The sequence below is a fragment of the Hylaeus volcanicus genome, chromosome 6, assembly GCF_026283585.1.
Source record: "Hylaeus volcanicus isolate JK05 chromosome 6, UHH_iyHylVolc1.0_haploid, whole genome shotgun sequence".
In the NCBI taxonomy this organism is placed as follows: Eukaryota; Metazoa; Arthropoda; class Insecta; order Hymenoptera; family Colletidae; genus Hylaeus; species Hylaeus volcanicus.
The window spans coordinates 21,240,821-21,265,020 of record NC_071981.1 but is presented as its reverse complement, the minus strand read 5'-3'; the positions used below and the strand labels follow the sequence as shown (position 1 = coordinate 21,265,020).

Below are 24,200 nucleotides of genomic sequence, written 5' to 3'. Positions count from 1 at the left end.
GAAGAGAACCTTTCGACAAGTTTTTTAATTTCGTCGGAATCCACTTCTTTGACATACCCATTTTCAATTTTAATTTGAAATTGTTAGGAATAATCAGACTCTTCACTGGTCTTAACCAAGTGAAACGATGTATAAAATAAATTCATAGTTTCTACTTTTATAAATGACGTCTCTGCCAACACGTTAAAGAATACGATTCGAATACGATCGGGTCGCAAGCTTGTCGAAAAGCACACTTCTCGCGAAACTTGAACAAGGACCAAGAAAGACCGTCGAAGACAGACGAGAATCGCTTAAATTCGTCGCGATTGTCGTCGAGGTGGCATCCGACGCAGATGGAGACGTTAACGGGGACGGTTTTATGACGCGTGAAAATATCTTGGTCCGGAAGATGAAAGTAGAAACTCACTTTGAGGGCCTCTTCGTGGGTCACCGCACGGAAGGGTGTGCCGTTCACCTCCAAGATGGTGTCTCCTGGCCTGAGTCCAGCGCGTTCGGCCACCGAACCCTCCTCCACCCTCGAAATGTAGACACCCACCCCTGAGAACAATTCACAGACTTTCCATCAGGCCGGAAGCTGCCTGGCGACTGGTCCGCGACCAGTGCTGACTAAAACCTTCCATCCAGGGCGCGCCATCGCGAAATCTTTCTTTTATCCGCGCTTTAAACGCTCCTCTAATTGCGCTGGAAATCGTTCTTGAACACCTGACGAACGCTGCTAAAAATGGGAGCCAGGTATATTCGCACACTTGCATATACTATATATATGGATATAGCGAGGAGCTTTAGTTGATAAATATTTTTTTGGACATATAAAGCACGACTAAAAGCATGACTTTTGGTAAGAAAAGAATGTGGCTACACGATGATATTTTTTTAGACAAAACGAATATTCTTAGGGGGTTGTTAAAAAATTGAGCGAAGGGAAGAGGAGGCTCAATAATTTTTAAATCGACAGACCAATGCTTATTTCATCAACAATAAATTATACAATGATATTCAAGACTAAAAATTGTTTGAGAGTCATCAAAAATTATTTTTTGGATAAAAGGAATATTCTTAGGAGGTTGCAAAAAATTAAACGAAGGCAAGACGTGTGGCCCTACAATTTTTAAATTGAGAGATCAATACTTCTTTTCATCAACGATAATTTATACAATGATATTCCAGAGTAAAAATCGTATGAAAATCATCAAAAATCATATTTATCTACTAAAATTGAAACGTGGTGTACTCCACCTACGATCAGCGTGAGTTTAATAGATCATAATTGTTTCACCTCTCTACCAGGAAAATCGGTTTCCCCCGGAACTGCTTTAGCAAAGAAACAGTATCGCAATCCTCCTAAGTATTTAAACCCCGAAGTGGCCACGATCGCGAAGTCAAGCCCGTTTCATGAACCCGGCTTCCAGACTCTATAAATCACGGCTGGGAAATGGATCCATTAGAATGCAAGGAGCGTGACGACGCAAAGCTCCCATTTTTATCGGCGCCGGGGCGAGCTGCCGTCGATGGCACGGCGCGCCATGGATGGAAGTCGTGTGTTAAAATGAAAAAAATAAAGTGGTAAACAATATCGAAGATAAATAAAAAAAAAAAAATAGAAAGAGAAAATAAGATAGTAAATGCGGATGCATAAACGTGAAAATTGTTCGAATAAGAGATTACGATCTTGGTGCCGGTGCGTGTTCGGTGTATCTCGATCCGAGCGAGACGGGCCATGCAAGAGATTTCCTTTTCTGCGGAAACTTGCTTATCCGTTTTAACCAGTCCTAATTAGCCAGAATACATATAAAATAATTACTAGAGAAATACCACGCCGTTAATATTCGAGTTACCGATTTCCAAGAATTTCCCAAATTGTTTATCTCGAAAACGAAGTTCCTCTTGTAAACAATTCCATTACACCTTCCTGATTTATTTTAATTTTAATTTGAATTTTAATTTGAATTTTAATTTCAATTTTTACCACATCCTCACATTCCCAGCGTGGTTTTGCAAAATGCAAACAGTTACGATAATTCCATATCGAATCAGTATTCATAGTTTAACGCATCGAACGCATAATTTTCCGTCTCTTGCTCGAGATCATTTCCGCAGAAGAAGACTCGATGTTCATGGGTGGGGCTGCAAACGTTCGCCGTTGGATGTTTTTTGAGCTTGCGGCGGGGGCGAGAGTTTTCGTGAGAAACAGTGAGCATCCGTGTGATCGAGTGATCCTTGAATAGATCCCCGGTGAAAAAACAGTTAGCCGCAATATTGTTCGGTACGAACGTCAAGATCCGTCCACCTGGTCCGAGCGGCGCGAATATTCGATAATCCAACGAATTGTTTCAAAACAACGCGAACGATTTCTCTGCCACCGAAAAACGGAAATAACAACGAGCGGTATGTTTGTTTCGCGATCGGCGGAATTTACGGAGCGAACGCACGCGGAATTCGAGTAACTTCTTCCTCTCATTATGCCGGGCTCGGGCCGGAAGCTCGAAATAAATTCGCGAACGCGGCAGGCAGCTGTGGACTCTATAAACGAGTGGCTCGTTTCCAATAGATACCGAATTTACTCTCGCGTTACAAGCGATCGATCGTCCGTGATTCGATTTATATTTCCTGCCTCGTGCCAGGATATTCGAATTACAGCCACGGAAGAAAACGCCCGACGCGCCGAATCCGTCGATAACGGTGTTCCCCCGACGCTGTGAAACAATTACGCGGACGCAAAAGTTGCCTGCGAGTTGGAAAATGGACGCTCGAAATTAATAAAGCCTCGCTTCGACGTGGGAAACGCGAACAAACGCGATACATCCTCGTTAGCGTGAACCAGTTGAGCGAAAGTCTAATTAAAAAAAAAAAAATAACAGAAGGCTTCGCGACGCGATATAAATTATGCGAAACAGCTGATACTTAATAAGAGCCGAGCTTCGCTTTTTATGTTTCCATGGATCGCGTTACCTTGTTAACTTAACTCCTTCGTGCTCGTGTCGTTTTCGAGGCGCACCGGGTTTGGACAATTTTTATGGTCGTAAATTCGGTTCGCGTCGTTAGCTAGCGAAGCGTTTGTCGTAGTTACTCTCCGACGTTTTTGGCCTCGAGGAGGGTTGTAAAGTTAATCGAATCGCTCGCCTCTCGGAAGCAACTGGGCGCTGAAGCAATGTATTCGATGAAGGGGATTTTTGTGTTGATTACTTTTCAAGATTTTCATATTAAATACCCGTACTATTTGTATCATACTCTCGCGACAAAAGCAGACTGATGCGATTTGACGGAAAGTAACATCCAGGTGTGGGCACGAAGGGGTTGACACGCACAGCGTTGATTAATTAACCCTTTGCACTCGAGGCCTTGTTTCCTGGTATCTGTCAGCAACTCGAGATGCTTTCTTAGTATTCTATTCACTCGCGAATGCTAAGCTTAGATTGACTTCTCGAATGAGATCTCTAATTTGAGATTTGAGAATCAGGTCACCTTTGCCTTAACGACAATCATTTCATTGACACTTCGAGTTCCAAAGAAATTGAACCTAAAGGAAATCTAGCGATGATCGAGAGTCACCTCTCGAGTGCAAAGGGTTAATTACCACGATGTCGTCTTCTCCTATTTTTCACGATCGACAGGCTACTCGTGGCTATCCGCTGCGATTATGCACCCAGTAAACAAACGTTAATCTATCAGTAAAGAATCTTTAGTAAATACGATAACTCTGTGTCTATTTATTCAACGGAATAAAAAGGGAATGAAACGGAAATAAAATAGAAAAAGTGTTTCTCCGGGAGACAATTGTTCCAGGAAAATCAAATCTTATCCGTAATCTCGAAGACGGACGGGAAAACAAACGAGAATAAAATATTATAGATACGAGGGGTGGCGCGAAAAGGGACACTGAATTATACTTGCAAAGCACGAGCATCATGAATACTTAATTCCCTAGATATCTGTCCCCGACACGAAACGTAATAAAAGTACGTTTACACGTGGCGATCCGGATGTGATCGATAAGCTGCTCGGGCGCAAAAAAATTTCACGCTCGGACAAGGTGGACGTCGAAACGAGGGAACGGTGATGTCTGTTCCACCGCGGGAGTCCCGTAATTGATCTCCTTCCATGCCGACAGGCCGGCTGGGAGCAAGGATTAATCCGGCTGATAAAAGAGATAAGAAGAACAATGAGCTCGTTACGCGAGGGTCGCGTTCTCGCTGCCGAACTTGTGTCATCGTCAAAGGTTTAATAATAAAAGTCGTCTCGTGTCCCGAGCCCATTTAAGAACTGATTTTTACTACCGCAACAAGCATCTCTCCCTCGATCTTTGTTCCAATTTCTCAGCTCTCCGATATTAGGAGATTCGCCCCTTTTTTAATTCAATTCCGTAGTATTTCTATGAAACTATTTATTACGACACGAAGCACGCTTGTTGAAATTCTTCGTTTCAATCTGAATTCCACAACGTTTTAATGTTTTCTTACTTCGAACGCTAAGACGCAATCGACAGATTATTCCGTGGAATATCGTGTCTGAATTTTCATCAAATTTCGAAAATTGAGACTAGACTGGATCGATAATAAAATAATTGTAACAACGTCTCTCGCGAACCTCGGATTTTGTACTTTTGAATCTCTTCTTTGAGTTAACTCGAGATACGGGCATCCTTGAATGGGCTCCGTCGCGATATTTTCCGAATTTCGCGTTCCTGCTTCCTGCTCGTTAGGGTACAATGCAAATTATGTGTACATACAGCGACGCCCGCGGGTGTACGTGTACGAGTTTTTCTTCTATAAATTCATAAACTATGCGCATATGCATCATACACTGTCATGCAACGAAGTGCCGGCGTGCTAAGCCTAGAGGAATTCTCGGTTGCCATAATTGCGAGATTCTAACGATAAATCGTCGGAAAAACGGAGCAACGAGAGAAAGAATTTTTCATCTAAGCATTCCTGCGGACACATTCGTAACCTTTCTTTGGAAAAAAAAACATCACGATCAGAATTTACATACTTTTTCAGGATGAATTCTGTGAATCATGTAATGATTTTATCTATTTTAATAATTTTGTTAGGATTAAGGCTTATTGTGTCGTTATATCAAAACTCTGTGTGTTGCTGGAGACGAAGTCGTGTAAGACTATTTAAAAAGAAAAGATTTCTAAACGATTCCACCTTTCATATCCAACCCAAAGGTTCTCTTGACATCAAAAGGTACTCGATACAAGAATAAAAATGTATTCACGTCCCCGCCATTTCTGTATAAACACACAGCTTTCGTTATTCGCTTCTGGGACCATTAACACTTTATTTACTGCGAGCCTATTTATAGGCTTTTTAATTCCAGTATTCAGCTCTTCGAATTTATTTACTGTGTCGATGGTTGTCTACTTAAAATGTTCAGTTTTTAACCGACTTCGAAAAAGGAGGACATTACTCAATTTCGACATGTATATTTTTCTTTTTTCTTTTTTGGAAACAGACTTGGCTTTCAATGTACCTAATAATAGTACGAAGGAATTATTGTCAGCCTGAATTGGCGTATGCTACCGTATAAAATTCTTTTTTGAATTAAAGCCTGTTTCTAAATAGCCCGGTAGATAAAGTGTTAATAAAAAAATTGGACCCAAGTCCTCGCGAATATGCATTTCTCTCACGAAAAGTATTAAACCCCGAAAACCCGGGTCGTGCCAGTACCATCTTCCGACACCGAACCGCTCGATTCGATCTCCATTCGCAGTTCGTATTCGATGTGAATTTAGGCGACGGCTTCGAGGCTAATTCGTCGTTATCGCGCGCAGTTCGTCCGGCGAAAGAACCGGACGACACGAAAAACGAGCAAGAACACGCGTGGCTGGTCTGGAGAAATCGTCGACTCGTTTCACGGCGGAACGTATCGAACGTATCGAAACCGGGACGACAATCGAACCTGCATTCTGATCTCCGAAGGGAATCGGCCCCGAGGTCGGCTTCGGCCACCTGTTCCCACTTTTAACGAGCAGTCCGGTCGAATGTAATTCCAGCGACTCGATTTATCCTCGTGAAACTTTGTGAAAAAATTCCGATAACCCCCTCAGACCCTCCCCCTTCGCCCTGTTCGCCGCCCCGCGACTGAATCCAGCCCGTTTCCCTGGAAAATATTTTAAAAGGCCAGGGGATTCTGGCTCGATGGGAACGTTCAAGCGATGACAGGCGAACTGAAAGACCAAAGTAACTCCGCCGCGGAGGTAACATGTTGAAACGAACGACGGAGTCCACGGTCGTAAAATTCTCCGATGAATTAAAACATTGTACTTTATTGGGGGAAGGGGGCGGTCTATATTTGCGGAGTAATTTCGGAGTTTCGTTTGGTCTCGCATTGAAATTTTTAATAATCCGACGGTGGTTTCGGTGGACTTTCCGGAGCAAAGGGATTTCGAGGTTGAAATCGCAATAATGTAGCGTGTTCTTTTTTTACGTTGTTACGAGTGTTAGGTGATCTTAAATAAGAATTCTTTAATTATTCCTATTTTATGTTACGCGTCATAGTATACCGAGGGTATTTATTTAATATTTATTTGAACTATAGCAATTTCATTGGATGGAACGAGGTCATTTATGATAGCAATTTCCGTATCTAAAAAGGAAACGGTTCGTCTCCGATGATCTCGTCTTCAGCATCGATATAAAGAATGAATAACAGGAAATAGTCGGGAAAGAAAACTAAGTATATCCAAAACACAGATTATCATTAAATAACCACCAATCATCCCAAAAGATACAAACAATAAATATATGTTCCACGTATCTGTTTAGTCATTTCGATCGTCTCTCGCATCTCTCGCAGATTGAATCTCTCGCAATGCAAAATAATGGAGAAATGGCGATATTTATTACCAAAAGGACAATATCATTGTTAAGAAGCTAATTTCTCTCGTTTCGTGATTGAGTTCGTTTCTCTCGTTCTCCTCGTCGCCCTCTAGTCCCAAGCCCGGCCGATCTGCGCATAACACTTTCATGCGACATCGATCGTTACTCAGTGTGTGAGTGTACATGTGTGTGTGCGTGCGTGCGTGTGTGTGTATATGTATATGTGTGGATATTTGAAAACCACGGGGAGATTGAAACGACCGCGAAATTCGAACGATATGGGAACCAGCGAAATTAGTGCACCCAATCACCCACAGGGTGTCTCCAGGAGTCACTTTCGGGTGGATTATAATTCCTCGATCTAGCCTTGTTTTATTGACACCTGAGATAATCAGATCGAATGATATTGAAACTGGAAATCACACTGATTCGATTCTTTTATAGTTATTTTTGAAACTATCCCAATAAAGATTTATGGCTTACTGGAACACAAATTTCACTTTCTATAAAACACTGATTAAAATTATAAATAAACGTGACACGACGTAGATGAATCCATAGAAAATTGAACTCGTACAAAACGAATCGAAAATGTAAAATAAAATTTTTCCTCAAGAATGCAACTCTTGCTGATTCAATTATTTTATATTTATTTTAGGAACTATCCCGATAAAGATTCAAGGCTTACTGGAACACAAATTTCACTTTCTATAAAACACTGATTAAAATTATAAATAAACGTGACACGACGCAGATGGATCCATAGAAAATTGAACTCGTAAAAACCGAATCGAAAATTTTATAAAATTGAATAAAATTTTTGCTCAAGAATGCAACTCTTGGTCTCGTTAGATCCGCAAGGCGAAGGACTAAAGAATATTCGGAATCGTAGCGGGGGATATCTTCTACTGCTATAATACGTTCGATTAAGCGAAGCTGTCGTCTCTAATGGCCACTCAGGGGCATTACGAATCGCCGTTCGGGAACTCGTGTTACGAATCCAGCAGCCATCGGGCCGTGATATAAATCATATCGATTAACGATTGCCGTCCGATGGGGATATAAATCGTTGGAACGGCTCCGTAAAAATCGCGAGTCACTGGTCAAAGTCGAAGGTCGAGTCTTTAATCGCGATTAATGTGACTTACGCCTGGATTTTCTACGACTGTTTCGAATGACATAAAGAAGCTAGAATTATTAATCTCTGCAGACTAAACTCGACAAATTTCAGAATCTCGGGCGGTCGATATTACTAATAATCTTCTAATCATAACGAAATTGGATACAAAACTGTATCGTTGAAAAACGTTGGCGTGCTAATTATATATAAAACGATTTAAAAAAGGCTGAATGGTTCGTCCACGATTTCGACCGATTCCTACCGTATCAAGTCGAAGAAAGTCGCGAATTTTCTTTAGTGCAATAGTACTCGGTCTCGCGAGCATTTTTGTACCGATCGCCAAAGAAACTAAGGGAGGGTTCGTTGGCTCCCTCGCGTTCGAAGTTTCGGGTCGTTCTTTCGATCTTCCGACAGTTTCCCTTAGACGTGTGCTAATTTCTCTTTTTCTCGCTCTCCCCCCTCTTTACTTTTCTTACATTCTCTCTGCCTTTCTGTTCGTACGGTTGATGAGTTACCTGACTGCGCTTCTGGTACAGCGAAACAGAAAACAAGAAAAGACACACCGCCAGTTGGCTTATTCCGACTTCGGCCTGTTCGAAGCGACGGCCAAGCTTTTGGAAAAGTTCCCTCGAAAAATAACCAATCGATCATTCGTGCGTGACGATCGCCTGTCCTAGTTTTGCCATACGTTCGAACGTCTGGTGCTCGAATGGAAACGTGTCTCCTCGTGGGCATCGCCTGTTCGTGCTCCGCGATAGAGAATTTATTTCTAAATATCCTCGACGTTCTTGTTTCGTAAGCGGAATAAAAGACAAAGACCATCTTGCGATCGATATTCTGTTTCGTGCGATAATACCGAAAAAGATCGAAGCATATTTTTTAACTTGTCTCTTCTGAAAATTGTTTTCTTCGGTCGTGTGATTTTATTTGGTCTACATTTTCGAAACGATACAGATTAGTATCCGACTGAAAAATTGTGGTTCGCGAAATGAACATATTTTTATTGGTCGTTACAAGCATTTCTTTATAATTGATATTTTCGGTCCCTTGCTCGTCAAGTATTACTTTCGGTGGGTATACGTGTTTGCATAGTTAAAACTTGTCAAAGTTTGGTAAAGATAGAACGAAAAGTTTAGTTTCCGACGAGCAATCAGAAAGTCAGACGAATAAAAACTTCGAGAAGTTGCAAATGGCGTCACTGTGTGGCCAATCAAATATTTATAAAGAAGCGACCTGATTGGCTTCAATGGCACCAGCTATGACCTGCTGAAATTATTATTCAGACCTTGTAATTGCTCGATCAAAACGAAATTTAATTCATATTCAACAAGTTTTTTTTAGTATATCTGTTAGCTTTTAAGATTCTTTATCTGATAACGGAAGCATGCAAATTGCGATTAAAAGATTGTTCAAAGTATACGACACTTTTTATAGCTCGTTAGAGTAAATTTTATCAAGTGAAACATGAAACGAAGGAGTTTCATCCAGAACCAGTCACTTGTCTAGTTTTCATTTTCCATATCGGATCTGATATTTTGAATTTTAAAATTTCGAGTTCAGATTTAAAATCAGCGACCCCGGAAGTCCCTATATGCCAAGTTTCATCCGAATCGAATCGCTTCTTCTCGTTTTGGTCCGCGGTATTGATCTAATAGAGTGTTATTATCATTGTTAAATACTTTTAAATATGTTTCTGGTGTGGTAGTTGGCATGCTGGCAGTTAATTTACAGCTCCATGGATGTAAATATTAGGATCAACGAAGGGACCAAACATTCGTTAATGTCAAACACCTGTAACGACCAACGAGATTAACGACGACGAGAATTTATGTAAATTAAGTTTCGTCAACTTTGTCATGGTTTCAAATTTGTTTATCGAATTTTACGAATCGCCTGAAAATACGAGAACATTTTCGAGGAAACTCTCGGGACGCCTGGTAACGCGTCGTTTCGCGCAGACGCGTTTCCGATGAACGTGTTCCTCCGCAGGATCCACGGTCAGGATCCAGAGACGGCCAAACTCTAACCTAAATACAAATTTTGACGTACAGACATTTATCCGTTATTCCTAGAATAAAAATTAGAAGAATCCGCATTGTACTACACAATGCGATATTTCATAAAGAACAACTAAGAACCGAACAAAAGAACAAAAAACTATTCATTCGTTACTCACAGAATGAAAACCAGAGTTTGAATTATGAACGGAAATATTTCACAATGGACAAATAAAAATTTAACTGGCCGAATGTATAATACGTCGCGAATAAATCGCTATAAGTAGCATTATATGCCTCGTTTATTATTCGAGGAAGAATTTTGCCCGTCTCTGGTCGGGGTAACGCGACGACGATTCAAGTCGTCTCTCAGGCGTGCTTCCACGAAACAAAGTCGATGGTTTCACGCTCGAGATCTCGACGAGGACGAAGCGTGAAGCGAGAGATCGTTACCGTGCGTGCGCGCTGAAACGCCGTGATCAAGCGTGAAGTTTACGAGACTCGAAACCGTGAAACCGGACCCCGACGACGCCGACGTCGGGGTTGCTCCTGGCATCCGCGGAACGTGGATCCTGGACGGGGACATTTCTATTTATCTCTGGCGAACGCGAGGAACTTCTCTGGAAAACCATCCGTGAACTTTCTGATCTTTAGGAATTCGCTTCGTTCCTTTTCTCCTTCATCCCACGCAGTAACTAATTATGCGTTCGGAATTTGATTCATCCATAGAACAATTTTATCTAATACCAAATTTGTTGGCTGTGATCATTCCAATGGCTGCTCGGTGAAAATTAATTTAACGATTCGCTAAAAATCTCTTATTCTCTGTTCTTAGTTGCTTCGCATAAATATCAGATGTTCGTTCGATATTTCTGGTTTACACAATCAATTTTACTTTAACGTTTCCTATTCGATCATCTTGTCACGAAATTCATGATTTTACTGTAAGACAATCCTATTGTTAAATTTCTAACCGTAACGGTGTCACCGAGGAAACTAATTCACGGTCGAGGAACTGGCATAGAGCATCCAATTGAATTTGTCTCTATTACAGCCGAAGTTCGATGTACGAAGGAAACGAATAGGCGTGACGTAGAGACTGTTGTATATATGGGAGATCTCATAAGAAACCGATCGTGTTTGCCTTGCGAGCTCTTTGCTGCAATTTGTATCTGTACGAATACTTATTACACTGACTCTATATCGCGTGCACTATGCGTGGTATTACATAGTTTCGAATTATTTCGAAAAATATTTTGTTTTCATTACAATTACCACCAAAATTAGCCATTTTCATTTACCTCGAACGCGTAGTTTCGAATTATTTAAAAAAAAAAATTTTATTCCCGTTAAAATTATTAAAAAAATTAGCGTGGCGCTCGACGCGTCGATTTAGAAATGCCAATATATCGTTTTCCAACACCTAGCGTAAAAGGTATTTATTTGGCATCGCTCCCATCGCGAAACTTACTGGAGTTACTTTACTAGAGTAACTACTCCAGTAAAGAAGTTACTCTTGACCGTTCATAGTTTCTGTTGCGTCTCTTCAGGATCGTCCGCGCGCCTCGAGCACCCCGTTGGAAAGACCGATCCGATTCCGAGAACTGATTACAACCGGCCAGATACATCGCGCAATTATGCGTCCGCTGAATCCGTTTCGCCAGCCGCGGAATAAAAATATGCGCGACGGCTGGAGGGGCAATTAGGAGCGCGTCATTAAACGCGCGCCATCGTATCGCTGGTCAATTAGCTGGTATCGCTAATTACCCTGCCTAACGGCCCCCATTGTAAATACTCGTGAGCAAACGCGCTCGAACGCTTCGCGCCTGCCCATCTGTGCCTCTCCTCGCCACCGAACACATTTTGCTAATCAGCGACGTGATTGTCTACCAAACAGGGAGATTTAATCGCGGCTCTCGTAATTTTTGCCAGCTACGTATGGGGGGCATTTAAACGAGTCGCGAGGGGTCCCTTTGGAAATTGTTACTCTCGCTGTTCGATGGATAGTGCTAGGTTATTCTAATAAATTATGGGTCTAAATTGACGATGAATAGACGAGGGTTGTTCGCTGACACGAATGGCTGTGAATCGAGGGAGGAAGATGGTGCATTGGATATTAGTTTTATTAATCAGAGGAATATTATTAATTACGGCGCAAAGAGAATCGAGTGGTTCAAAATAAAATTTTAACGCGAAATGGAGTACTAGCTGATCGACATATATACAACGACTTTTCTGGTGGTTACTGTAACTCCGAATTAAAATTAGAAGAACAAAAATGGAACCGTGTAATAGTTTTACAGTTAAATCATTTCTTACAGCGAGTCTAAAGCGGGTCGAATATCGTTCAAATCCTCCTGTCTCTTTGTTAATTCGATTAACGGAGATTTCACTGTACAAGAGGTCGTCTGATAAAGCACTGTACAGTTTAAGTATTCTAAGTGTCTTGGAGGAGTGAGGGGTAGCTCCTCGATAGCCTTGAGCAGCCAATTGATTCGATTCCAACTAAACGCTCCATCGACACTTCGCGAACCCGCTTTATATTCCTCATTTACGCAATCAATTTCCTTATCAAATATTTCCCAATGTTTCCATGTTCGTGAATCGTTTCGTCGATCACCAGCAAATTAGCTAAAAACATCTAAAATTGTTCGCAGATGAAATCGGCAACCATTGGACCAATCGCCAATTAATTTCGCATTCGTGTTTCCGTTGCGACACTCGAGTTTCCCATGTTCCCCAGAGAAATTAAACGCGGACCAATCAACGCCGACGTACGAGATAATGATCACCGTCACGGGTTTTAATTATTTTCCTTTCATCATCGTTCCGGCCATCGATAAGCGAAACGAACGCGGATTCCTTTCGCGCAGAGAAAACAACAAGAGGGGAGAAAAACGAGCCGAAACGCGATCGGAATGCTGGTTCTTTCATCCGTCAAGGAGACCGTAAGCTGGAATGGAAATGATGCTTAATGATCGAAAATACACATGTTTTCTCCCGCCTTTCCCTGGACTCCCGGTTCCGTTCTCGCGACGATCGAATTTCGTTTTACCTTGATCACCTTTCTTAGCCAGCGATAAGATCATAGTGGATTCGATGCGTTCGAAATAATAAAAAGAGAGAATTTACGCGAATTCAACAGTTACAGAAATTAAGGATCGTCATTTCGCATGTTTGTATAGCCCATGAACAAATTACAATTCTTTAACAACGAAGATCTACAGGTATTCGTAGATTAATTAAGTCGTTAACAAATTTCTTTCAACGATAAACCACATTTGTAAATAGAGCAGTATCTGATCGACGAATCGTCTTTCTTTTCCTGTTAAATGGAACACACTTGCGAGACAAATTTTTCGTGGCAATTTCAAAGGGAAAATAAAAGCCAAAGTATACTTTGTGGTTTCCGCGTTCGCTGAAGGTGTCTCGCGAACGAGTGAAATTTTTATCAGCGCCGGAAATTGTACGAGGGAAGTTCGTCGCGAGGACGATTAAACCGGAAATCAGAGACTCGTGGCAGCTGTGCTGAAGCACAGGAAGCACAGGGTGTCGGTGACACGACGATTACCAACGAAAAGTGAACCCGATAGAAGTACGAGAGAGAAGATCGCAGCAGGCGACGCGATGCGAAGATATCGATTGCGATTGCTGGAAATATCTATACCTGACGCGTAACATTCAGAATCGCGAAAAGGAACAAATTTGGGAGGTGAAATGGATGAAAATAGGTAAAAATAGGCACCTGACTCTCTAAAACTCTAAATCGATACTTTCAATAATAAGTAACTTTGCTATCGAACCGAATAAAATAATTTAACAAAAGAAACGTAAATGCTTTCGATAAAAATATCATCCGAATCTTCCGAGGCACAGCTATAGGGTCCTTTGTCAAACTTGTACTTTTCTAGATACAAAATTTAAAAAGAAATTCTTATTTAAACCTAAACCTAAGTTCGAAAACAAAATCTCCTTCGCGTTGAATCTTCCTCGTGTATCGTCCACTGGGAGAATCTCGTTAAATCCACCCCTAGTTCGTCGATAAGGGGTGAACAATCTCTTCTAACAATCGCAATCGGTGGTGTTCGATCGCGTCGAGTGAACGGCTAGAAACGGCAATGAAAGTTACAGCTGTCGAAAGATACCTCGATCTTGAGGCGCGAAGTACGGCGACGGTGGTAGCCTGAAGGTACTTCGGATCTCACCTGCGTCCTTGCCACCCTTCACGCAGATCCCAAAGCCATGGTGAGAGTCCGGGGGATCTCTCGTCATGGTGATTGTCCTTACGGTGAGCTCCTGAAGGCTGAGCGGCTGAGAGCTGGGCGACGTCGGAGGATTCGCCGGATTCTGCTGCGACTGCTGGGACTGTTGTTGCTGTTGTTGCTGCTGGGACGAGGACGACGTGGTCCTGACGGCGGAGACGCTCGCTGGGGACGACGCTGGCGTCCTCCTGTCGCCTTGCCGACGCTCCGAGACTCCGTTGCCGAACAATCTGCGACGAGAATTCGAGGATATTATTTTCACGGTATTTAACTGTCTCCACTTTCGAAGTAAAGGCATTTAATTTAACGAAACCCCTGAGTACGTGTATATTTAAGTAGAAAGTAGTTTATTTCAAGTAAATAAAAGTATTGGGTGGTTTGGCAAGTTCGTGCCAATTTTCGAGATAAATTCAAAGGCACGTTTGAATTTTGATATATAACATACAGTCAATCCTATAGATATTCATACCTTCTATGTATATCCAAGAAGTTTGACTAAATTAAATAATACTTTTGATATTACCAAACGAATTTTTCATTATAAATACATTTAGGCTCGTAAATATTCGCACCTTCTAGGTCTATTAAAGAAATCTGTCTAAATTAAATGATAGACTTGATACTTTCAAATAAATCTTTCATTATAAATGTGAACATAAATACCTTGTTTGTATTTATAATTTTATAACGAAGTATTTATTTCAAATTATCAAGCGCATCATTTAACGACAATTAATGATTTTATTCGTGAGAAAGTGTCGCTCACGAATAAACCTACGGTGTCTTTAAATTTTTAAAAATGAAAAAAATCACGTTATTTCGTGACAACGTCTTTAATCAGCTATTCTCGGTCAACGTTCTCGTTGACTTCAATCTGAATTATCCTCGCCACGGAGAACCGTTCAAACGTTCACTCGCACTTCAGCCACCAGACGCCTATTATTAACCTGTCTGCTTTGATCTAAAGGCAAAGGGGACACCTTCTAACAACCAGCCATATTGGATCCCCGGTTAATCAAATTTCCATCGGGTGTCTATTCTATGAAACAATGTTCGTCTGGCTGAAAACCACGAAGCGCGAGACGTTTACGAAACAACCGATTGAATCGCGTGCTGCGGGAGACGCCTAAGCGCGGAGCGTCGACAACCGGCCGTAAGTTCGCCGCGCATAACGCTCAGGGTCGGGTGTCTCCTGCAGCGAACGGGTTAAATATAGGAGCGTTGTAACAGTTTTCATAAACATGGTTCCCACATAGTAACGGGTTAAACGACGCACGAACAGGAACGTACCTAAGCACCTGCTCCGGCGATATGGCGCCCGTGCCCCCGGTGGTGTGCCCTCTGTGCCTGTACGGCGTGGTGTGCGAGGAATGGTGATGAGGTGCGCTCGGCGGTCTCTCGACGATCGTGTAACTCGTACCCGGAGGGCTGTAATATCCCTTGTGCTGACCGCCATGGTGCCTGCTGGTGGGCTCTAAATCCTCGGCTTCGTAGCAACCGCCGGTGCCGCTTCTCAGGAAGTGAGACCCGCTGCGCAGGAAGTGCGACCCGCTGCCCCCGCCCCACTGCAACTCCTGCAATTCCGAGCCGTAATCCTCCGTGCTGCTGGCCATGCCTTTGGGATCCGTTTTGTCAGACCTGCGAACAAAAACGGCGATGATCAGCCTCGAAGTTGGTTACGCTATTATTACACTACGCTGGTATTCTTTCATTCGGTCATTTATATCAAGGTGATTTGGTCGAAAATGACAACATATCGGATCGTCTCGTAACTTTGAAAACTCGAAATTTACATCTTAATACACATCCGTCTGAAACATGGGTTCGATTTACCGTATAGTTCGTTAGATATGATCACTTGAATATATCGTGACTTTTCGTCGAATTTGACAGGAGGCTTATGGCAGCCGAAGGAAAAAGAGAAACTTTGTACGATACTTTTGACTGTAAAACAATTTGTACGAGACAGATCGAAAAAGAATTTGAAACGTCAATCTCTATCACTCGTAACTTAACCTGACGAGAATTGAAATGCTACGTTGAATAAAATAATACTTAAAAACTAATTGCAACTGTAATTGTATCAATTACTACTTTTTGTTTTATTAAGAATCATAATGAAATAATAATTTAAGAATTTTATTACAGAAAATATATATCGTTATTAATACTTTCTATATCTGAGTTTTGTTTCGACTGGTACAGTTGGAAAAGGACCACCTTAAAATAATTAAAATTTCTTTGAATCCTGATGTTACTTCTCCCTGCCTATAAGCTCGACAAAAACAATTCCCAACGAGTTTCGCAATTTTACTCGAGACACCGATAACGTATTTCGTCCTAATTTAACTTTACCGAAATCGAAAGAGAAGCCACGCGAGTCCGGGTTCGTCGGAGCCCCGTCAAAGGAGGCGAGCCTCGAGATTATGAAAATACAATTAGCGGGTGTCGAATCAGGGGATGAGTCGCTGATAATCAAAGCGGCTCGACGGAAGATAACGAGACCGCCCCTGCGGAGGATACGACCTGAATCTCGCGCGACGGCGACCCCGTCGATCTAGAATCTCATCAATTAGTCGGGAGCCGAGGCTCTCAGGAAATCACGGAGTATCTGATATTCACCCTCTTGTGACATTTAAATGTCGACATGTCTCCATATACGCGACTAAATTGAAACGTTCTCGGACAAGGTCGCGATACTTAGGCTACGGTCACTATGGATGCGAATTCGGACAAAAATGCGTTCGGACGAGTACGTCCGAAAACCTCGTCAGAACAAGGCGGTCTACTACTACTTACGACATCGTGAATGTTCCGACACGTGTGTGGTTACTAGTGTAAACACTATCATTGAAAAACAGGCGTTTGTTTATTTGAACGAATTCGTCAGAACTCGTCCGAACACATTTTCGTCCGAATTCGCATTCGTAGTAACCGTAGCCTTAATCCTCCCATCGAGAAGTAGAAATTTATTTCGACGTAGGAATTCATTCTGCGCCTCTTTAGTTTTTATTTATTATTCGTATCTTTCGATCGTAAACTTTTGATTTGCATAAATAATAGGCTTCTTGCTTTCGCCGGAGTCGATCGATACCGACGTTCGATCCCTGGACTCGTTGTCGAGGGACCGTGATGCGAGACGATTACCTTATCGGTACGTACGGGCGCGCGAATGACGAAATAATGAAATTCATCGCGAGGGAAGTTTCCTTATCGCGGGGCCAGTCGGTTGTCCGCGATAAAATCTTCACGTGACGGCCGGCAATGGGGCGATTTTCCGTGACGCGCGGCACAGCGATGTCATAATCCCGACAGGAAACGGGCCATTATCGCCGGAAGAAATTTGAAAGTTCCCTTGTTCGTGGCATCAAGTCTCGCGCGGACCCGCCCACCGCCTCCGATTTACTCGACCCCGAGGGCTGAATTCCTCCCCCGCGACTGATCTTTCTCGGCGACGTTCGCGCGCCCTTCTACATTTATTCCGAATAAGAGACCGCGTTAATTCGACTGTACGAAAGCGTCGCGTAATTAACGCCATTTCACTTATATTATAATCAATTTATTTATTCTATGCGAATCAAATTGGTAAGTTATCGCGTTCCGTATTGGTAAGTTATCGTAGGGTAGTAATTTTGTAGGGTTACGTGTGTTTGACGTTATGAAAATGTCAATGTTCCTTTTCCGTTTCGCAAAATAATGCAGAACGAACGAACACTGTTGCAGACAAAAACAGACCTTTCGTGCGAGTCATACCGGGTCAGGCGTAATAGTCAGCCTTTGTCAGGCAAAATTACTCGACGCTGTCCATATTTTACTTACTCGTTGCTCACAGCACCAGTTCCCTTAATCAGGCGCTCCTCTTTCCTTCCCCTTGCGATTCTTTGATACCCCTTCCACTGCATTTTACTATTCCAAGATTCTTATTTACTCGTATTTATTTCGGTACCATTTCACGAATCGGATAACACAGGTGCGTGTTTTATTATTAGAAATCATTTACAAATAGTATGGGGTGCATATCTGAACAGTGTCACACTGACGCGTAACGCTTGATAATAAAGATGTTGGAATAAAATAATTCTTACGCTCGTCGTGAAATCTGTAGATTTTTTATTACGAGACATCCCGTGCTTTGTACCCGTAGCAAAATTACTTTATTACTTAAAAATTCTCGAACAACGTACAGAGAATACGTTGCACGTGGACAAACGTGTCGGACTGATATTAATAAATAAACTTGGAGAACGTGGAACCAATGTCTCTGGGTAATATAATATTTCGTACGTGTTTCTGAAATTTACCTTTAATATTTGAACACGCTGTGGACGACGTGGTTTCATACGTTATGAAATACCATCGCATTTCCTTTGCATTTCAAATCTTATGACAGAATTCGTTACGGGGAATATCGAAACTTGGAATAGTGCTTCAAGAAATATGAAATCAATGCTGGTTGGATGAAATAAGATTTCGAAGCTCATACTTGGTACTTTATGTTTAATAGAGTAATAAGATGCTACTCTTGCATTTAATCATGAATTATTAACTTCGAAAGGAATTACATACATCGAGAAATGAATTCGTCGGTACGATTTATGGAGACATGTAATTCGATACTACTCGACGAATTTATGTTTGAATATTATTTCATGGACGCATTTGTAAGTAATATAAATTATTCTTATATATATATGTTATTCAATATCACCCAACGTAGAAACATTATAAATGAATGTTTATCGAACGATCGGGTCCACATTAACGACTCCAATAATCGATTCGTAACCTAGAAATGGAAACGATAATAAATTTACAACAATGCTCGATTCATTCTTAATCCCTCTGTATACGCTATCCACGATTCAGTAGTTATAACAAACATGTGTTATACCGAAGAGAAAAGTCACAACTTCAAGATTACGCTCAACAAAACAAATAATTCCCAACTCGAATATCTAGTAATAGACACACGAAAGTGTTCGATATTTTTCTAATCGATCCATTTACACCGTAGAAAATTAGCAAATGACTGTTAAAATAAATAAAAAATAAGAAGAGTCGGAGATTGCATATTATCCAGCGCAAAGGAACGTTTAGAGCTTTTATTTATTTTGTGAGACGAAGAGAGCCAGGTATCGTAAATTCCAGGCCAGAAATGGGCTCGTAGCAGGAGCGACAGTGACAGCAAACGCGTTAATAAAGTGCTCCTGTTGTCTATTGTGACTGGTGTCCATTACGAAACGAATAAGGTTGAGACGGACTTAGCTTGTCCCTGCCAATGAAGATAAGCAGGAGAAAAGGTACGAGGTACGTCCGTCTTTACTGCTTAAGAGGTCAAACCAAATAAGTTCACGATGTTAACACTTGTATGTACAGCGGGCAGAATCGTGTACGTGCTCCACGGAACTGGTTCAGTAAATTATGAATACGCGCTGTACAATGGCGTGTTCTCGTCGCCGGCGCACGGAAGGAATTCAGAATTCTAGAGAAACAGTTCTGCTCCATTTTGTACGTTTCGAGGGCTCGAGGTGCGCGCTGATATTTGCAAAAAATGAATTTTCCACCGCTGAAAAGACACGACGCCAACGGAAACTCGGATAATACCGTGACTCGAGAATGGAAATATTGAGAATACGAAACGCTTTAGAAGAAAATACCTCGGAGACGCGCGTTTCATTCGAGTATATTATTTCTACGGACTGTTTGATGTTACAAGGAACATTGTTCTTTGAAGCACAGGAGGTCATCAAATACTTCAATTCTTTTGTTTATACAAGTAACAGTATTTTTATGTTTTCGTTGTCCTGTTTGGTATATTATCTTTAAAATCACAGTATTACAGAACATATTAGTGCTGTTTGGATAAAAAAAATATCTTTTATACTATTTGACTTTTGTAATTTTTCGATGTCTATTATTAACATTTGCGATACATGACGCGATAAATATAACTGACTTACTGGGACGAGAGTTTTGCAAAGATTTCATTCGACCAAAGGCTTTCTTAGAATAACCTTTCGTATCTAACGAGCTGAAAATTTAACAAATTAAAGCAACACGATTAACTTAACTTCGAACCAATTCAATTACCCAGCGTAAAAATGTTCCGCCTCTGAAACTCACCCGCAAAAGTTCTCTCCTTTTCGAAAGGGAGCTCTTCACATTCCCCCCACGAAAGATTTCAAACCGCTGCCATGGATCGTCATGCATGAAATTAGTTTTTGTTACATTCGCGAACAGAAACGCAAGAATTATTATCTCGCTTGAATACAGACATTATTAATTAACGACGAAACGAACAGCGCCGCGGATAAGCCTAAACTCGAAACGAACTGAACGCAGTTGAATTGCAAATGGAGCCCCTCATCCACGGAGCCGCTTTTATATTCCAGAGTTGACCTTGTTTCGATCGGAGATGGACCTAATGACGACGGAAGTCGTTTACTCGTCCACGGATAGGTCGCGAAATAAATGTCGCCACGCGTCCATATTAAAAAAAAAAAAAAATGAAGAAAAGATTCTGAAAATTCTTCATCATCAAATAAATGTTCCAGTCGATACCAAACAAAGCGAACGGAAATCGAGCTTCTATCGCGCTCGAAGATATCGTTTATCAAATGTTTACCCAGTTCTCGCTGTAAACGACCGATTTTTGTCGTCGTTTGAATAAATTTCGGTCCGCCGTGCATCCGTGCGTAAATAACGAGCATCAGGGAAAAATTGTGGCGCGCGACGCGACATGTCGCGCGAAATATTAATCCCCGAGTGAAACGCATCGACGCCCACGCGACCGCGACACGATTTTCTGGAACAAACCCGGCATTACCGGCATGGCGAGGTTATAATAGCGTTAGGAAGCCTCCTGTTACCGCCGGAAGAAATTTCGGAGTCGTCCGGTTCGTGGTAAATGCACGGGTATGCAAACCTGACGGCGGTGCTTCGATGCGAATCGATCGCCGGTCGCCGCCCGAATCGACGAACGATGTATTTAATTCATGCGGAAAATAACGATCGATTCGTGGTCTCTACGTTAAACATCTGGTCTCTACATCTTCCTCGTTGCTCGAAAGAAACCGCCCTTGGGAGGCGACCGTGGATTTTCCGTGGTCGAAGGAGGTTGGCTTGGTGAGTTGCGGAAGAGCGATAGTATGGATTGAAACGGATAGAAATATTTTTATCGAGCTTATTTCATACATAGTTAGGGATCATGTTATTATAAACACGTGGAAAAGTATGATTCGAACAATGATGGAATGTATTGTTTCTTTTCCTTATACAAAATAAAAATCTTTTGGTTTTATTCTTAACTAGCTGTGCCTCGTTCTACCCGAATGCTATTTATTTTATGTGGTATAAATATTCACAGTTTCTAGTTATTGATAATAAATTAATTAATAAGAGAATTTCGATGGATAAAGCGAGACTCGTATTACATATTTCCCTTGGTTCAAGAAAGCGATTATACTGTTTCGAGTGCCTGTCAGACCCCAAAGGCGAATCAAATCATTCCCAAAATGTATTCAGTTTGGTTTGAAACGCAAAAGCCAATTTCCGCCGACCAAACATCCCTCGGACACCCAAAAATGTCGCCGGCAGAAAGTAAACAACGGGAAAGTAAATCGCAGCGTTTCCCCGGCTGAATCCTTTCATCCTATTAACGCGATTAAATCGAAAAGCACGATAATCTCGAAACAATCGCGGCGGTCGCCCCTTGCGCTCTTAGCGGGGCACTATAGTCGGCTATAGTAGCGCCGTTAGAGTGGTTGGCGGCACGAGAATCGCTTGGGAAAGGGAGCTGCTGAATGAAGCCGGCTTCAGGGGGGGTGTTTCTGCAGTATTGATCGCCCCACCCTCGCGCCACGGGACACACAGCGTCCCTCCTTTCGTTTTCCTCGCCCACCCTCCCTTTCTAACTGCCGCCACCACCCTCGCCTACTGTAACTTTGCCTTAAGCAACCCTCCTCTCAACCCCCTTTCTCTACCTTCTTCACTTTCTCTCCTCCCGGCTCCTGCCTTCTTCGTTCGCCAACCGCCATCGTTCTCCTTCCAACTCGCGTCCAACCCTCCGCGTCCCGCCACCCTTTCCCTCGTTTTCATTCTTACCCTTCGTCCTGTTCATTCCGTCCTTCCTTCGCCCATCCCCCTCGAACGCCCTTCGTTATCCTACCTTGTCTCTTTCTCGCCCAACAGCCTCTAGGAACGTCCAGGGGCAACTTCCACCCGCGGCCAACCCCCCGTCGGCAAACAAGCCACCCCTCGTTCAGTGTCAAGGTTGGGTCAAGTTGACTCGCGGATGAGGAAACCGGTTTGATCGACGTCTCGTCACGTAGAAACCGTGCGTCCGCGTCTATTTGGGAAATCGTTCGGTTTCCTGGGAATGCAGGGGTCGCGACGGAGGGTGGAGGGTGGCACAGGTGCGCGTTGCGTGAATTCGGGGTTGTAGCGTTGGTCGGCCGGGCACTGTTGCGGTCGGTGGGACCGGTATTCGATAATTGTCGGTTTTCGTTCGAGCTGGCTGATTTTCTGGCGTTTCGGGAAACGCCGGACCGAGGTAGCGAGGAATCGATTAACGAGAAAGGAGATTTTCAGAGGTATCGAGAACAATTAGCCAGACCGTCTGGTTAAACGTGGGCGAGCTTCTGAGATGTATAGATTTATTTTACTCGATCCAATTTCTGTGACTTTTACGATTCTATTTGTTATAATTGCTAATGGAACGGCTTTACTTTTTCAAGCGGTTTTATGTTCCGTAGGTGGGAGAAATTCTATATAAAATTACTGGGAAGGTGTAGTATTTACTAGGGTGAGCTGTTTTATTCTGCTTCAAATGTACGACCAGGCACGGTAACATTCTACTTAAACCGTTTGACCACGTACGGTTTTTGGTGTCTTAATCTACTTCGAATGTCTCGCTGCCGATTGATTTTTCTGACTTATTCCAGATAAAATCACCAACCAGGGACAGTTTTTCCCGACTTATTCAAGATGAAATCTCTGACGGACAATGGTCCTTGGTCGGAATATGCAAGATATATCCTTAAAAAAAAAAAAAAAAAAAATTCACTCGTGTGTACTCTTTTTTTCGATATAAAAAGTGTCGAATATAATTTCAAACTCTATAGCCCTGTTTGAGAGAACAATTAAAATTTGAATATAAATACTTCTCGCAGCGCAAAGATTTTCTCATCTGAAATTCACGCTAGTGCAAAAATATTCAGATGATTACATCAGGTATATTAATATAGCTAAGTTTCATGCATTTTTATCCGAACCAACGAACTCCGCAATTCACAGATGACGGTAATCGCGGCATCCAGGCGTGTGCCGTACTTGGTTGGAAATGGGAGCGTGACGAACGACGAGTCATCGAAGAAAGTGAAAACTTTCGAGGCGCGCATTAGAACCGCGCAAATGATCTTAGAGGATTATGCGGCACGGCACGAATCGAGTGGGTCATTACGAAACGCGGCTGGCCGTTGGAAACGAAATGTTTCGATCGGCCAATAGCGGTGGCGGAGATCGAACGAGTCGCGGTAAATTTTTCAAGTCAATTAACGATCACTCTGTCGGCATGGTGACTCTATCGAACGGCGGTACCCGGCGTTCTAAATATAATCCCACGGTTCACAGCCACGGAGCGCGATCAGAGAACCACGGTCATCTTCGTAGAGAATCATCGATTATGCTCGAGGCTGTTTATTAACGAGCCTCTTTAATGAATGAGCTCGGTGCAATTTTATTTCACGCCACGGGCCAGCTGAAACATTTATAATTAACGCGTTCGACGCTGTGTCCCTTGTTCGTGGACTTTCATACGTACTTGATTGGCACGTTGAAATTTATTATGTGAAAAATAACGAGGTGTATACGTAAATATCGTGACGTATATATCACGCGATAAACGTGGATAGAAGTATTTTATATTTATCCACGTTCGGTTTTGCAAGCATTAAATATATCTTCGTCCCTAGTAATTGAGTTCTCTTCGAAATGC

The 24,200-nt window shown here is 42.3% G+C and overlaps 1 protein-coding gene across 1 annotated transcript in view; it reads right to left on the bottom strand.

The window, feature by feature from the left end:
- The window catches only part of LOC128878346 (whirlin-like), a 104,713-nt gene that overhangs the window by 57,220 nt on the left and 23,293 nt on the right, over window positions 1-24,200 (bottom strand). The window contains exons 2-5 of the mRNA XM_054126474.1: window positions 15,497-15,844; window positions 14,090-14,436; window positions 8,463-8,474; window positions 410-540 (exon numbers count right to left, since the gene is read on the bottom strand). Coding sequence (XP_053982449.1) covers window positions 410-540; window positions 8,463-8,474; window positions 14,090-14,436; window positions 15,497-15,844 — 838 coding nt within the window. The remainder of the gene's footprint in view (window positions 1-409; window positions 541-8,462; window positions 8,475-14,089; window positions 14,437-15,496; window positions 15,845-24,200) is intronic.